This window comes from Triticum urartu, chromosome 7A (assembly GCF_056163025.1).
Source record: "Triticum urartu cultivar PI428250 chromosome 7A, HENAU_Tu73, whole genome shotgun sequence".
Lineage (NCBI taxonomy): Eukaryota > Viridiplantae > Streptophyta > Magnoliopsida > Poales > Poaceae > Triticum > Triticum urartu.
In genome coordinates, this window is record NC_141879.1 from 51535378 (window position 1) to 51552748 (window position 17371).

Consider the following 17371-nt stretch of genomic DNA (forward strand, 5'->3'; position numbering starts at 1 on the left):
ATGAAAGCTCAACAAAAGAAACTAAGTGGGTGTGCATCCAACTCGCTTGCTCACGAAGACCTATGGCATTTTGAGGAAGCCCATCATTGGAATATACAAGCCAAGTTCTATAATGTAAAATTCCCACTAGTATATGAAAATGACAACATAGGAGACTCTCTATCATGAAGATCATGGTGCTACTTTGAAGCACAGGTGTGGTAAAAGGATAGTAACATTGTCCCTTCTCTCTTTTTCTCTCATTTTTTTATTTGGGCCTTTTCTCTTTTTTATGGCCTCTTTTTTTATTTTATTTTATTTCTCGTCCGGAGTCTCATCCCGACTTGTGGGGGAGTTATAGTCTCCATCATCCTTTCCTCACTTGGGACAATGCTCTAATAATGATGATCATCACACTTTTATTTACTTACAACTCGATACTAGAACAAAATATGACTCTATGTGAATGCCTCCGGCGGTGTACCGGGATATGCAATGAATCAAGAGTGACATGTATGAAAGAATTATAAAGGTGGCTTTGCCACAAATACGATGTCAACTACATGATCATGCAAAGCAATATGACAATGATGAAACGTGTCATAATAAACGGAACGGTGGTAAGTTGCATGGCAATATATCTCGGAATGGCTATGGAAATGCCATAATAGGTAGGTATGGTGGCCGTTTTGAGGAAGGCATATGGTGGGTGTATGGTACCGGTGAAAGGTGCGCGGTATTAGAGAGGCTAGCACGGTGGAAGGGTGAGAGTGCGTATAATCCATGGACTCAACATTAGTTATAAAGAACTCACATACTTATCGCAAAAATCTATTAGTTATCGAAAAAAGTACTACGTGCATGCTCCTAGGGGGATAGACTGGTAGGAAAAGACCATCGATTGTCCCCGACCGCCACTCATAAGGAAGACAATCGATAAATAAATCACGCTCCGACTTCATTACATAACGGTTCACCATACATGCATGCTACGGAAATCACAAACTTTAGAACAAGTATTTCTCAAATTCACAACTACTAAACTAGCATGACTCTAATATCACCATCTTCATATCTCAATCATCAAGTATCAAACTTCTCATAGTATTCAATGCACTTTTTATGAAAGTTTTTATTATACCCATCTTGGATGCCTATCATATTAGGACTAATTTTATAGCCAAAGAAAATTACCATGTTGTTCTATAAGACTCTCAAAATAATATAAGTGAAGCATGAGAGATCAATAATTTATATAAAATAAAACCACCACCGTGCTCTTAAAAAGGTATAAGTGAAGCACTAGAGCAAAATTATCTAGCTCAAAAGATATAAGTGAAGCACATAGAGTATTCTAATAAATTCCGATTCATGTGTGTCTCTCCAAAAGGTGTGTACAGCAAGGATGATTGTGGTAAACTAAAAAGCAAAGACTCAAATCATACAAGACGCTCCAAGCAAAACACATATCATGTGGTGAATAAAAATATAGCCTCAAGTAAAGTTACCGATAGACGAAGACGAAAGAGGGGATGCCTTCCGGGGCTTCCCAAGCTTAGGCTTTTGGTTGTCCTTGAATTTTACCTTGGGGTGCCTTGGGCATCCCCAATCTTAGGCTCTTGCCACTCCTTATTCCAAAATCCAACCAATCTTTACCCAAAACTTGAAAACTTCACAACACAAAACTCAACAGAAAAGCTCATGAGCTCCGTTAGTATAAGAAAACAAACCACCACTTAAAGGTATTGTAATGAACTCATTCTATATTTGTACTGGTGTTAAACCTACTGTATTCCAACTTCTCTATGGTTCATACCCCCCGATACTAGCCATAGATTCATCAAAATAAACAAACAACACACGAAAAACAGAATTTGTCAAAAACAGAATAGTCTGTAGTAATCTGTAGGTTTCGAATACTTCTGTAACCCAAAAAATTATGAAATAAATTGGTGGATGTGAGGAATTTGTCTATTAATCATATGCAAAAATAATCAACCTAATCTCACTCTCCAGTAAAATAATGGCAGAAAATCTCGTGAGCGCTAAAGTTTCTGTTTTTTACAGCAAGATCGCAAAGACTTCCCCCAAGTCTTCCCAAAGGTTCTACTTGGCACAAACACTAATTAAAAACATAAAACCGCATCTTAACATAAGATAGATGAATTATTTATTACTAAACAGGAACAAAAAACAAGAAACAAAAATAAAATTGGGTTGCCTCCCAGCAAGTCCTATCGTTTAATGCCCCTAGCTAGGCATAAAAACAAGAATATATATAGGTATTGTCATCTTTGGTATGCAATCCATAAGTGGCTCTCATAATAGATTCATAAGGTAATTTAATTTTGTTCCTAGGAAAGTGTTCCATGCCTTTCCTTAACGAAATTGGAATCTAATATTTTCTTCTTTCATATCAATAATTGCACCAATCGTTCTAAGGAAATGTCTACCAAGAATAATATGACATGTAGGATTACAATCTATATCAAGAACAATGAAATCTACGGGCACATAATTCCTATTTGCAACAATAAGAACATCATTAATCCTTCCCATAGGTTTCTTAATAGTGGAATCCGCAAGATGCAAATTTAAAGAACAATCACCAAATTCACGGAAACCTAACACATCACACAAAGTTTTTGGAATCGTCGAAACACTAGCACCCAAATCACATAAAGCATAGCATTCATGATCTTTAATTTTAATTTTTAGGGATAGAGACTTCTAATTCAAGATTTTCTTCATAGAATTGCATTAAGGCATCAATGATATGTTTGGTAAAAGCTTTATTTTGACTATAAGCACGAGGAGAATTTAGCACGGATTGCAACAAGGAAATACAATCTATCAAAGAGCAATTATCATAATTAAATTCCTTGAAATCCAAAAAGTGGGTTCATTGCTATGTAAAGTTTTGACCTCTTCAATCCCACTTTTACCAATTTTTGCATCAAGATCTAAAAACTCCGAATCATTGGGACGCCTTTTAACTAAAGTTGACTCATCTCCAGTCCCATCATTATCAAGATTCATATTGCAAAACAAGGATTTAATAGGAGACACATCAATCACTTTTAGATCTTCATCCTTATTATCATGAAAACTAGAAGAACACGCTTTCACAAAGCAATCCTTTTTAGGACGCATCCTAGCAGTTCTTTCTTTGCACTCATCAATGGAAATTCTCATAGATTTGAGAGACTCATTGATATCATGCTTAGGTGGAATAGATCTAACTTTCAAAGAATCAACATCAAGAGAAATTCTATCCACATTCCTAGCCAACTCATCAATCTTAGGCAATTTTTCTTCAAGCAAAGCATTGAAATTCTTTTGCGAAATCATAAATTCTTTAACACTAGTCTCAAAATCAGAGGGCATCTTATTTAAATTTCCATGAAAATTGTTGTAGGAATTACCATAATTATTAGAGGAATTACTAGGAAATGGCCTAGGATTAAAGTTTCCTCTAAAGCGTTGTTACCAAAATGGCGTTCCCTAGGCCGTTCCCTAGTAATTCCTCTAATAATTATGGTAATTCCTACAAAAACTCTTATGGAAATTTTAATAAGATGCCCTCTGATTTTGAGACTAGTGTTAAAGAATTTATGATTTCTCAAAAGAATTTCAATGCTTTGCTTGAAGAAAAATTGCTTAAGATTGATGAGTTGGCTAGGAACGTGGATAGAATTTCTCTTGATGTTGATTCTTTGAAACTTAGATCTATTCCACCTAAGCATGATATCAATGAGTCTCTCAAAGCCATGGGAATTTCCATTGATGAGTGCAAAGAAAGAACCGCTAGGATGCGTGTTAAAAATGATTGCTTTGTGAAGGCGTGTTCTTCTAGTTTCCATGATAATAATGATGAAGATCTAAAAGTGATTGATGTGTCCCCTATTAAATCTTTGTTTTCCAATATGGATCTTGATAAAGATGGGACTGGAGATGAGTTAACTTTAGTTAAAAGGCGTCCCAATGATTCGGAGTTTTTAGATCTTGATGCAAAAATTGGTAAAAGTGGGATTGAAGAGGTCAAAACTTTACATAGCAATGAATCCACTATTTTGGATTTCAAGGAATTTAATTATGATAATTGCTCTTTGATAGATTGTATTTCCTTGTTGCAATCTGTGTTAAATTCTCCTCATGCTTATAGTCAAAATAAAGCTTTTACCAAACATATCTTTGATGCTTTAATGCAATCCTATGAAGAAAAGCTTGAATTATAAGTTTCTATTCCTAAAAAACTTCATGATGAGTGGGAACCTACTATTGAAATTAAAATTAAAGATCATGAATGCTGTGCTTTATGTGATTTGGGTGCTAGTGTTTCCACGATTCCAAAAACTTTGTGTGATGTGTTAGGTTTCCATGAATTTGATGATTGTTCTTTAAATTTGCATCTTACGGATTCCACCATTAAGAAACCTATGGGAAGGATTAACGATGGTCTTATTGTTGCAAATAGGAATTATGTGACCGTAGATTTTATTGTTCTTGATATAGATTGCAATCCTACTTGTCCTATTATTCTTGATAGACCTTTCCTTAGAACGATTGGTGCAACTATTGATATGAAAGAAGGAAATATTAGATTCCAATTTCCCTTAAGGAAAGGCATGGAACACTTTCCTAGAAAGAAAATTAAATTACCTTACGAATCTATTATGAGAGACATGTATGGATTGCATACCAAAAATGATAATACCTAGATCTATTCTTGTTTTTATGCCTAGCTAGGGGCGTTAAACGATAGCGCTTGTTGGGAGGCAACCCAATTTTATTGTTATTTCTTGCTTTTTGTTCCTGTTTAGTAATAAATAAATCATCTATCTACTGCTATGATTGTGTTTTTTGTGTTTTAATTAGTGTTTGTGCCAAGTAAAGCCTTTATGATCTTCTTGGATAATAGTTGTTTGATCTTGCTGAAAAAAAACAGAAATTATGCGCTCACGAGAATAATTTTCATTTTTAACCAGAGAGCGATGAAATACTGATTCCAACTGCAGTAGATCAATATACAAATTATTTAGGATGTCCTAATTTCTCAGGATGTTTGGAGTTATAGAAGTATTTGAAACCTACAGATTACTACAAACTGTTCTGTTTTTGACAGATTCTGTTTTTCGTGTGTTGTTTGCTTATTTTGATGAATCTATGGCTAGTATCGGGGGGTATGAACCATAGAAAAGTTGGAATACAGTAGGTTTAACACCAATATAAATAAAGAATGAGTTCATTACAGTACCTTAAAGTGGTGATTTGTTTTTCTTATTCTAACAGAGCTCATGAGATTTTCTATTGAGTTTTGTGTTGTGAAGTTTTCAAGTTTTGGGTAAAGATTTGATGAATTTTGGAATAAGGAGTGGCAAGAGCCTAAGCTTCGGGATGCTCAACGCACCCCAAGGTAAAAATCCAAGGACAACCAAAAGCCTAAGCTTGGGGATGCCCCGGAAGGCATCCCCTCTTTCGTCTTCGTTCATCGATAACTTTACTTGAGCCTATATTTTTATTTATCACATGATATGTGTTTTGCTTGGAGCGTCTTGTATGATTTGAGTCTTTGCTTTTTAGTTTACTCCAATCATCCTTGCTGTACACACCTTTTGGAGAGACACACATGAATCGTAATTTATTAGAATACTCTTTGTGCTTCACTTATATCTTTTGAGTTAGATAATTTTGCTCTATCGCTTCACTTATATCTTTTAGAGCACGGTGATGGTTTTATTTTATAGAAATTATTGATCTCTCATGCTTCACTTATATTATTTTGAGAGTCCTTTAAAACAGCATGGTAATTTGCTTTGGCTATAAAATTAGTCCTAATATGATAGGCATCCAAGATGGTTATAATAAAAACTTTCATATAGAGTGCATTGAATATTATGAGAAGTTTGATACTTGATGATTGTTTTGAGATATGAAGATTGTAACATTAGAGTCATACTAGTTGAGTAGTTGTGAAATTGATGAAAAGAAGTGACGAGCGCTGATGATGACAGGACCAGCCAGCAGCAAACACGAAAATATCAGTTAGCGGAGATGGTGAGATGAAGTTCGTTTGACCAAGCAGGTTGCTTCTTTTTTTCATGCTCTGCCTACTCATTACGAAGATAACTGCCCAGCTAATTTTTGTCATAGGCCACCTTCATTTTTTGAGCAAGGCCAGTAGCTGGCTGGCTACCTATCATGGGTCATGACACGTCAGTTTTGGCCTTGGCTAGTCTGCCCCTCATTAACAAAATGAAATCGATGAAAAGATATTAGGAGCATTAACATAGGACAGGACCCTCGAGCGGAATCCGAAGAAATGACGAAAAGAAAATTGATGGGAAGATCCCATATCATTTGACCAAGCTGGATCTACAGCCTTCCAGCATCTGGCTTCGGTTATATCCAACCCCTTTTAATCTCTCAACAATCAACATGACAATAGAATAATAGCCCTCCATAGAGGAACCAAGGAGAAATGTCTTCCTTTCATCAACATAAATTGTACAAACAAAATAGGAGAGGAATTTCATCTCCTGTGTCAATCCCAAGGAGAAGACACTGTGAGCTAATTAACATGCGCCCCATGATGGTAGGAGAGAAATGATCATGCACAGATGATGTCTTCCCCTTCAGTAAGATTGTACAAAACTGGAGAGAAATTCCATTCCATTTGTCTCTCTCAAGGAAAGATGGCAACCTAATTAACATGCAAAACAAGAATAAGATGGAGATCACTTGGAGCATGCGAAAAAAAAAACACGAAAGATTCAGAGAGCGTAAAATAGCCGCCAGCCAGTTTCTTTTTCCTGAGCATGGCAGCAAAGTAGACTTTGTATCATCTCCAAAATCTAAAACACAACATACCTGCGGATTCGAATTCGAACCATTCTCTGAAACTCTGGAAATTCCGAGCAGGGCACTCCACGAGAAGGAGGTGCGGAACAAAGGCGGATTCACACGCAGCCAGTTCTTCCTGGTGGCCTTCATCTGCAGCTTCGTCTACTACATCTTCCCCGGCTACCTGTTCCAGATGCTCACCTCCCTCTCCTGGATCTGCTGGGTGTTCCCCAACTCCGTGTTCGCCCAGCAGCTCGGCTCGGGCCTCTACGGCCTCGGCATCGGCTCCATCGGCCTCGACTGGGCCTCCGTCTCCTCCTACCTCGGGAGCCCCCTCGCCAGCCCCTGGTTCGCCACCGCCAACGTCGCCGCAGGATTCTTCATCATCATGTACGTGATCATGCCCATCGCGTACTGGTTTAATTTCTACAAGGCGCGGAACTTCCCCATCTTCTCCGATGGGCTCTTCACCGAGACCGGGCAGAAGTACAACATCACGAGCATCGTGGACTCCCAGTTCCATTTCGACACGAAGGCCTATGAGAAGAACGGTCCACTGTACCTCAGCACCTTCTTCGCCGTCACGTACGGTGTTGGTTTTGCATCCCTTACCGCGACGATCGTCCATGTCCTCCTCTTCCACGGAAGGTAAAATTCTGCAAAAAAAAAATAGTCACTCAGTTTCGCAGAATTACAGAACTGCAACAGCTAAGAACCATGGTGACTGTGTGCAGTGAAGTTTGGCAGTTAAGTAAATCAGCTTTTAAAGAGAAGAGGGTGGATGTACATACAAAGCTTATGAGGAGATATAAGCAGGTGCCCGAGTGGTGGTTCATCTGCATCCTTACTGTTAATATTGCTGTAACTGTATTTGCTTGTGAATACTACATCGAGCAACTCCAGCTGCCCTGGTGGGGAGTACTGCTGGCATGTGCCATTGCCTTTTTCTTTACCCTCCCAATTGGAATTATCACAGCAACTACGAACCAGGTACGCAATTTGACAAATTGCATATCATGTCATACAACTCCAGACCACCAGTTCCCTGATTTTTTATTCTTTCGTTATATGCAGAATCCAGGATTGAACATCATCACAGAGTACATCATGGGGTACCTGTACCCTGGACGGCCCGTCGCGAATATGTGCTTCAAGGTATATGGCTACATCAGCATGAGCCAAGCTCTGACGTTTCTGCAAGATTTTAAGTTGGGCCACTACATGAAGATTCCCCCAAGGACCATGTTCATGGCTCAGGTAAAGCTTCTACTCATATAGTTGCTCTGTCATTTCTACTGCACAAGTGCTCATGTTGTATTGTGTCACTAAGCAACTTCTTGAAACATGGCAGGTGGTCGGAACTCTGATTGCAGCATTTGTGTACCTTGGAACAGCATGGTGGCTGATGGACTAAATCCCCAACATCTGTGACACCGAGCTCCTCCCAGCAGGCAGCCCTTGGACCTGCCCCGGTGATGTGTTCTACGGCGCATCAGTCATATGGGGTCTCATTAGCCCACGCAGAATATTTGGGGACTTAGGAACTTACTCGGCAGTGAACTGGTTCTTCTTGGGGGGAGCCATTGCCCCACTCCTTGTCTGGTTTGCACACAAGGCATTCCCAGGCCAGAACTGGATCTTGCTTATCAACATGCCCGTGTTGATTGGTTCCACCGGACAGATGCCACCCGCCACTGCAGTCAACTACATCACATGGATATTTTGTTGGGTTTTTGTCAGGCTATGTGGTCTATAGATACCGGCGTGACTGGTGGGAGCGACACAATTATCTGCTTTCAGGTGCACTAGATGCTGGTTTGGCATTCATGGCCGTGTTAATTTACATGTGCCTAGGCTTGGAGAACATCAGTTTGAACTGGTGGGGCAATGACTTGGATGGATGCCCCCTGGCTTCTTGCCCCACTGCTAAGGGTATATTTGTTGAGGGGTGCCCAGTGTATACGTGACCATTTCCTCATGTCTAGTAGTCCCTGTTTGCGGAAATTGGAAAGTGCCAACGAGCATGCAGGGATCAATGTAAATAATAAATGCTTATTTTCAAACCATTCATTCAGAGATGAGAAATTGGTGTTATTTCATATATATTTTCCAGAAAACATGTCAGGAGCACTGCCTATTCGTTAAGATGGATTTTTATTTTTATATTTACTGTTCAAAGTTTCAGAAAGATTCATGACAAAAGTTCTAGTAATTGCATAAAAAAGAATTGTATTGGCAACGGATTTTTTTTTGTCAAACCAAGTACTATTCCAGCTTGTAAACAAGTCATTCCATGATTATTTGGAATCTAGTAAAAGCAAGTCGCAACTTCATAACAGAGATTTCTTCCATGCTATGCAGCACAACAAATAACTTTATGATTGCAATTTCGTACCAAATGAGTAGATTAACAAGGGCATTACCAATAAAGCAGCAGGTTACGCTCTCCAAACATGAGAAAGAAAAATAAATATACGAACGTAAGAAGGAAGAGCTAGCTACTAGCTAGGACACCTCACACCTGGCCAAAAGATACATCAGGCATCCACGACATCTTCCGCCCGGCGTGGTGCTGGCTCCGTTGTACTATGTCAGGTCTCTGGTCCAGAAGACCGGCGAGCGAGCAGAGGCATCGGGGCACGGCTGCCTCGCGTGGCATGACGGGCAATCGGACCGCAGTGTCATGTTCCTCTGCTTCGGGTGCATAGCTGAGGTGAGCCACTCGGAGGAGCAGATCAGGGAGATCACCATTGGGCTGGAGAGGTCGGTGGTACGAGACCCCAAGAGTGTCAACAACGACGACCCGGACCTCCATGCGCTCCTGCCGGAGGGGTTCGTGGAGTGAACCGATGGCTGCGGGCTCGTCAGCAAGCGGTGGGCACCGCAGGTGGACGTGCTCCACCACAGGGCCATGCGGGTGGAACTCGGTGCTGGAGGGGATCATGGCTGGTGTGTCGATGTTGGGCTGGCCGCTGTACGCGGACCACAGGATGAACAAGGTGTTCATGGTGGAGGATCTGAGGATCGCGGTGGAGATGGTTGGGTGGCAGCAGGGGCTGGTCCGGGCCGACAAGGTGGAGGCTAAGGTTAGGCTTGTGATGGAGTCCTAGACAGGAAGGGAACTCCGGGAGCGAGTGTCCAGTCACCAGAAAGGCACCGCCGTGGCCTGGAGCGATGGTGGCTCGTCACGGTCGGCTTTCAAGCGGTTCCTGTCGGACATGAACTGCCGCTGGACAGTCCATGCGCACTTGAGCAGGCATCAGACTATCGGAGCCAGAGATGATGGACATTACTCGCTCTGCCGATAAAGTTCAGTTAAAAATAATTCAGTTGGGACAGTCCTGACCGACTTGTACCCAGGATGTGAAGCAGAATCACATCTGTACTTACCTACAAACAAAAAATTACACTAGTTCTCAGGAAGCTTGATAAATGAATAAACAACATATCAAAAATAGACTTAACTTGAATGAAACGTCCTACTTTTTAGTCCCACAACATATGGTTTACTTCTTATTATTCTACTAGGGATTTGGATGTGGTCTGGCTCCAAGTTAAGGGCATCCCTTTGGATAACAGAAATTAAATTGTCCTACTGCTGCAAATGCAGGTAGCTTGGTAAGCAGAACTCTAGCTGTTGACAGTTTCAGTCTGAAAAACTGTAGATTATGTTGATCAAGGTACAAATAGGGAACAAAGATATTTTACCAGTTCCTCCTGTAGTTGAGATAAATCCGTGGGAAGCTTCTACGACATTGAGCTTACAAGAGCAATTCATCAGGTTGAAGCAAGAGCTGAGCTGCTGACAGGGAGCAGAATCATATACGTGCTTCTGATCACTAGGGACCTTTTTATAACATATGTTTCACAAAACTAAGAGGAATACACTATCATCATCAACAACAATACCGCCAGAGATAACTCTAAATGGTCGTCAGAATCACCGCCATCTTCCTCTCTGTTGCCTTTCCCTTCCCTCACCACAGCCCAGCAGTTTCCACCAGTGACCATGAGGATTGAAGGTCTCTCACAAAGTACTTCAATATAGGGCAAGCCATGGACCACATCCTCTTCTACACTGCAGAAATACAATGTGCCAGGAAGATCTGAGTTGCAGAGGCAATGACAAGGAAATGAGAACTGAATACAGAGTAATAATGGGGTTTTAGCTGAGCAACCAAGAACACCATTTAACTCTACACTATTCATCCAGAAAGTTTTGTTGCTAACAATTAGCAGCTCCAGTGCCTCAAATATTCTCCAATCTTATTCTTGCGACGGTAATCTGAACAGTTTTCACATGACCCAAGCCTCCTGTAACTCCCTATTTTCACACAATTTGATACTAAGTGAGCTACAAATCAAAAAGCTTGATATGGACCCCTCCATGAGCCCATCAAACAGCCTCCTCACCTTCACAAACATTCTATTCTTGCACAATCAATAGATCAGTGTGCTACTGACCATGTTAGTTATAGTGGAAGACGTTTCCAGAGAAGTTGTTAGTTGTTACAGTGGAAGACTAGTGGCATCAAGGCATCAACTTCCTTGAGAAATTTATTCAGAATACAATGATCAGTTTGGGGCTTTCAGCCATAGTCTGCACACCACACCTTATGGTTATGTATCTAGCACTGAGTTGAGATGCTTGTTCCAAGCATCACTCTTAGTATCTAACACTCTCCTGATAAAGAGCTCCCAAGAATCCCCATCCAAGAAATCCCCACCACTTAAGGCAGCAGTTTGAACAATTTTGCCAATAATATCGTCGTGTATTGGCTCAGAAAGGCTATCAACCAAAACTTGGTAAAGAACCTTGCTTGGGGTGCACCCTTTGGTCACCATCTCAGTAAATACTGCGGCCCCTTCATCTGGTTTCCCAATTTTGCAAAATCCCTTGATGAAGGCCTCGTAAGTCATGGAATTTGGCTCATATCTCCGTTCAACCATGTCATCGCACACCTGCCCAGCCTCTTGTAACTTCCCATTTTCACATAATCCGGAAATAAGCGAGTTATAAGTCAGTAAGCTTGGCTTGTACCCCTTCTCGAGCTCATCAAACAGCTTACTTGCCTCCCGAACCATTCCGCTCTTGCATAACCAATAGATCAGTGTGTTCGTGATTGTGTTATCTGGTGGGACGTTCTTCTTCACCATCCATCTCCACATTCCGTGTGCTTCGTCTGCCTTTCCGTCCTGGCACAGCACATCGACCACCTTAGCAGCCAGTGGTGTGTCTGGTGTGTAACCTGCCCCAAGCATCTCGCCCATTAGATTGCACGCCTCGGCAGATTTCCCCTCCTTACAGCATGCCTCAATCACGACTGAATACGTAACCTCATTCGGCTGCACCCCAGCTGCCTCCATCTCGTCCATAATCCTAGCTGCATCCTGTATCTTCCCGGTCCGGCAGTACCCACCGATGAGCACCGTGTACATCGTAACATCTGGCACACGCCCACCGGCAATAATATCATCGAATAGCTTCTGTGCGCCCTTGAGATCCTCCTTGGCACAGTATGCGGAGAGAACCGTCGTGTAGGTGACGACATCAGGGACGATCCCCCACCCGGGCATTTCATCGAGAACCTTGAGGGCGGCATCGAGGTCGCGGACGCCGACGAGCCCCTTGAGCAGAATGTTGCAGGAGACGAGGTCGGGCGTGATGTAGAACTTGGTGGGCGCGGCGCGGAAGAGGGCGGCGGCGAGGCGGAGGCGGCGCGCGGCGACGAGGGAGTGGAGGAGCGCGTTGAAGGAGCGCACGGAGGGGTGGGAGTTGAAGGACGGGAGGGAGAGGAAGAGGCGGAGGGAGGGGAGCGGCGGGAGCGCGCGGAGGAGGGGCAGGAAGGCGCGGTCGGAGAAGGCCGGGAGGCGGGCGGCGCGGAGGGCGGAGAGGACCGGCGGCAGCAGGTCCGGGGGGGCGCCGGCGAGGCGAGAGAGCACCGCGGCGAAGACGGGGATGGATGGGGGCAGGGGCGGCGTGGCGCGGAAGAGCGCGTGGCGGAAGGCGAGCACGGCGAGCTGAGGGGTCGGGAGGCGGAGGAGGAGGCGGGAGAAGCTCCGGGGAGTGAGGCGGCGCGGCCAGGGCTGCACGGGCGGGGTGACGGTGCAGTGGGACGGCGGCGGGAGGGAGGACGGGAGGTGCGCGAGGTGGGCGAGCTGCACGGTGGTTTTGGCGGACGGCGCCGCGGCGGAGAAGGCGCAGGCGGGAGGCGGCGCCGCCGGCCAGCGCCGCGGCGGCATGGCGGCGCGGGTGAGGTCGAGATGGCGCCGCATCGGCATGGTATTTGGGGGAGAGAGGAATTACAAACGGGAAATCAAAAGGACGTGCGAATAAGAACTGCCTTCTGGCTTAAAAAAATACAAACCCATCTTAAATAAACAGAAAAGATAAATCCCAAACATTCATTATTTGATCATGGCAAATGAAAAGTCTTTTTAGGCAATTTTAGTGACACGAGGATTGCAAATTTAGTTCGGTAGGCAAAAAATACACTGAGCACGGATTTATTATGCGTGTCAACTAAATTTGAAATCCTCGTGTCACTAAACAAACCTTCGGGCGTTATCAAGGTCCTAAATAAATTTGACTCATTAAAAGTAGGTTAACATGGCTATTTCCTCCATTTCATATTAATTCTCACTAAAACAATATGTATCTAGATATATCCATTTCAACCACAATGACTATGGGGTGGAGGGAGTACTTTTCTTCGCATCTCTTGCTACAACAGAAACGATGAACACTAACCGTCAATCCGGTCAATAGCTTGACCCAGGCTGCTCGGACCGTAGGAGTTGTGGCTCTAAGGGCTCGCTTGGACTTGGATTAAGGTTGCAACTCGGGTGAAAACCATAGTTGTTGTTGTTGTTGTCCTCGTCTCATCTTCTCTCACCCACCTCACCGTCATCGAAGGGAGCTGACAGACAAAGCCTCTTTGGACGACAATGCTGGTGGGGTCATCTCCTCGGCGTTGCATATACCGTTCAGCTTGAACATAGTGATGGTCCTTGATGGTGCGTGTTTTGGCGGAGCCGCGATGCTGGAGCGACGACTCGAGGGCCTCTTGGCAGTGGTCGTGCTGCTATGGCAGCAAGGGCAGTGTGGTTGTGGCGTGGATCTAGTCCTATACTATGTTCTTACTTTCGGTATAAATTGTGAACATGTGTGATTTGGATTTCGTTTCGTGCACCCGTGTTTGAAATGTTGCTGAATTACATGCATTCGACACATCAAGGTTTGCATCTGCAGGTGCTTGATCTATGCCCGGGGCCTCTTTGATTCATAGGATTCTAAAAACACGAGAATAAAAAAACATAGGATTGAAATGTCATGGCCATCTCAATCAGATATGATTTTGGTTGTTTGATTGCATCATAGAAAAAGCAAAATATTCTTTTAAAGAGGTTTGAGTGGATGCTAAAAATCCTATGGGAGGTAGAACAAAGAAATCCTTAGGAAAATCCTATGGGAAGTAGAACAAAGAAATCCTTAGGAAAATTTCTATAGGGTTCAATCATGTGAATCAAACAACCAACATAGGTAAAAATGCTAAACATTCTAATCCTCCAAAATTTCTATGAAAAAACTTTGAAACAAAGGAGCCCTCAACGTTGCCTCCCAATTCTTCTCGATGAACTTTGCTTCTTTTTTTAATGTTGTTGAAATCTGTTGAAACTAGATGATAACCCGCACGTTGTTGCGGGAATCGTTTGCAGTATATTTAGATGATATTTGATAACATGTGAACCAAAATAAAAAAATGTATACAACTTAGTATATTTTATGGAAAACGCTTAAAATCAGGCGGATGATTTTCTCGCCGCTTAAATCCCTTTCCTCTCTCGCCACGTGTCCCTTGCAAGACCGATGAAGCCTTATCTTCTCGGTCGTTCCAATCTCATCGTCTCTCTCGCTAATCCCCTCAGCACTAGCGCGCTCTCTCTCCCCCACCCCTTTTCTCTCTCTCTCCCCAGCGTCCTCTCCTCCCTGGGCTGATGCCCGGCCGGCCACCACTCCTCGCCGGCGCTAATTGCTGCAGGAAACTCCGTGGCGACCTGTTTTTGCAAAGGAAGAGACGCCCACCGGTGCTTGTCACGGGGAGCCGCCGCGTTTTTCTTCTTCAAATCAACGCGACCTCGCTGCTGTTGCAGAGGAGCCAACCGGCGGCAAGCCGGCCGGTCGTTGCGGCAACGCTTGCTGCAGAGCAACACGGGAAAGGGAGCTTCGCCGGAGGCGGCGGCGCTGCATTGGAGCTCCGACGCGGCTGCAATGGAGCTCGGCTGGAGTTGCAATTGAGCTCTGTTGGAGCAGTCAGAGCTTTGCCAGGGCTGCAATGAAGCTCGAACGGAGTTGCAGTGGAGCTTTGCCGGAGCGTCAGTGCTGCGTTGGAGCTCCGCCGGGGCTGCAATGGAGCTCAGCCGGAGTTGCAATGTAACTTCGCCGGAGCGTTGGTGTCGCGTTGGAACTCATCGGACGCCATTGGTGCTTCATTGGAGCTTCGAGCGAGGCCGCAGTGGCGCTGGGTTGAAGCTGACGCGCTTGCTGCTGCCTGCTGTGATCCAACGACAACCAACACCCTGATCCAACGGCTGAACAGGCGGATGATTTCTTAGAGAAATCATCCGACTTATTTGTAGCAGCCGCCTTTATATTTTATTAGGTGCAGTTGTAAAATATTTGTTGAATATAAGTAGAATAATAGAATGAATTCTTTTTCATGCGTGGTTGCATGTGGTGGTTGGTTTTTTCCATGCATGGTTGCATGATGAGGTGGGTCTTATCCCATTCATAACTGTATGGTGATGTGGCATGCTTGCATGTTGAGATAAATAAGTTAGTGGGGATGAATCTCTTAGGTATATAGGATATGTTGTTGCTTTCGGTATAAATTGTGAACATGTATGATTTGGATTTTATTTGTGCACCCATATTTGAAATGTTGCTGAAAAATATGCATTCAAAACATCATTGTTTTACTAATATTCTGTTGGAACAAACATGACAGGAGATTTACACATGCAATAGGGTAAGACAAATTGCAATAGAAAAACTTCTGGCAGTCAAGTTTCTGGGATTGATTTTGCCTCGCCTCGTGTGGCCTTAGGGCTATGGAGGTACCGTGGATCCTTGCCAGTGAGAGGGTTTCTGCTCCATTTTAGGTAATTTTTGAGTTTGTTTAGGGTTTGTGCCATGCTCATGAAGGCGAGATAGTGGTGGCTCCAAGAAGATGGAATGAGATTCTCCCCGCCTAGCACACGTCTTGGCGGTGCACCTAGTGTCGTCTAAGGGCGTGTGGATGTATGTCATCAGTGGATCTCATGAGATTTGGTCGGCGTTTGACTTTAGTGGATCTGTATGGATCGGGTATTCGTTCCTCTGTGTTCGTGTGTCTACAGGTTGGATCCTTCCGATATATACTTCTCTTCATCACGATGGTTGTTGTTCTGGTGTGCTAATCCTTTGAGGCCTCATTAGGACGCATTCCCTTGTGTCTACTGTTGGGTAACGTAGCATAAATTCAAAATTTTTCTACGTGTCACCAAGATCTATCTATGGAGAAACTAACAACGAGGGGAAGGAGAGTGCATCTACATACCCTTGTAGATCGCGCACGGAAGCGTTCAAGAGAACGGGGTTGATGGAGTCGTACTCGTCGTGATTCAAATCACCGATGATCCTAGCGCCGAACGGACGGCACCTCTGCGTTCAACACACGTACGGAACGGAGACGTCTCCCATGCCTTGATCCAGCAAGGAGGAGGGAGAGGTTGATGGAGATCCAGCAGCACGACGGCGTGGTGGAAGTAGCGGGATTCCAACAGGGCTTCGCTAAACGCTGCGGGAGGAAGAAGATGTGTCACGGGAGGGAGAGGGAGGCGCCAGGCCTTAGATTGGTTTGCTCCTCCTTTTTCCTCACTATATATAGGGCCAAGGGAGAGGGGGAGGCGCAGCCCTTGCCCCTTCCTCCAAGGAAGGGTGCGGCCAAGGGTGGGGAGGAGTCCATCCTCCCCAAGGCACCTCGGAGGTGCCTTCCCCTTTTAGGACTCTCCCCTTTTTCTCTTCTCTTGGCGCATGGGCCTCTTGGGGCTGGTGCCCTTGGCCCATGTAGGCCAAGGCGCACCCCCTACAGCCCATGTGGCCCCCAGGGCAGGTGGCCCCACCCGGTGGACCCCCGGGACCCCTCCGGTGGTCCCGGTACAATACCGATAACCCCGAAACTTGTCCCGATGGCCGAAACAGCACTTCCTATATATAATTCTTTACCTCCGGACCATTCCGGAACTCCTCGTGACGTCCGGGATCTCATCCGGGACTCCGAACAACTTTCGGGTTACCGCATACTAATATCTCTATAACCCTAGCGTCACCGAACCTTAAGTGTGTAGACCCTACGGGTTCGGGAGACATGCAGACATGACCGAGACGTTCTCCGGTCAATAACCAACAGCGGGATCTGGATACCCATGATGGCTCCCACATGTTCCACGATGATCTCATCGGATGAACCACGATGTCAAGGACTTAATCAATCCCGTATACAATTCC

General features: G+C 44.2%; 1 protein-coding gene and 1 pseudogene across 8 annotated transcripts; one reads left to right on the top strand and one right to left on the bottom strand.

Annotated features, from left to right (window-relative positions):
• Positions 1 to 6302: 6302 nt before the first annotated feature.
• On the bottom strand, positions 6303 to 13143 carry LOC125519700 (uncharacterized). Of its 8 annotated transcripts, none has more exons than XM_087534142.1 (6): positions 11436 to 13143; positions 10531 to 10900; positions 9344 to 10212; positions 7614 to 8813; positions 6850 to 7478; positions 6303 to 6682 (listed from the first exon to the last, which is right to left on the bottom strand). In XM_087534142.1, exon 1 carries the CDS (start codon positions 13102 to 13104, stop codon positions 11443 to 11445), a length of 1662 nt encoding a protein of 553 aa, XP_087390268.1. In that variant the 5' UTR covers positions 13105 to 13143; the 3' UTR covers positions 6303 to 6682; positions 6850 to 7478; positions 7614 to 8813; positions 9344 to 10212; positions 10531 to 10900; positions 11436 to 11442. The 8 variants fall into 8 exon arrangements, with proteins under 8 accessions (XP_087390268.1, XP_087390267.1, XP_087390266.1 ...); XM_087534141.1 differs by having other exon boundaries at positions 7614 to 8286; positions 8372 to 8813; positions 10531 to 13142; XM_087534140.1 differs by having other exon boundaries at positions 7614 to 8304; positions 8372 to 8813; positions 10531 to 13142.
• LOC125518289 (oligopeptide transporter 7-like) lies at positions 6710 to 8789 on the top strand (annotated as a pseudogene).
• Positions 13144 to 17371: the final 4228 nt, after the last annotated feature.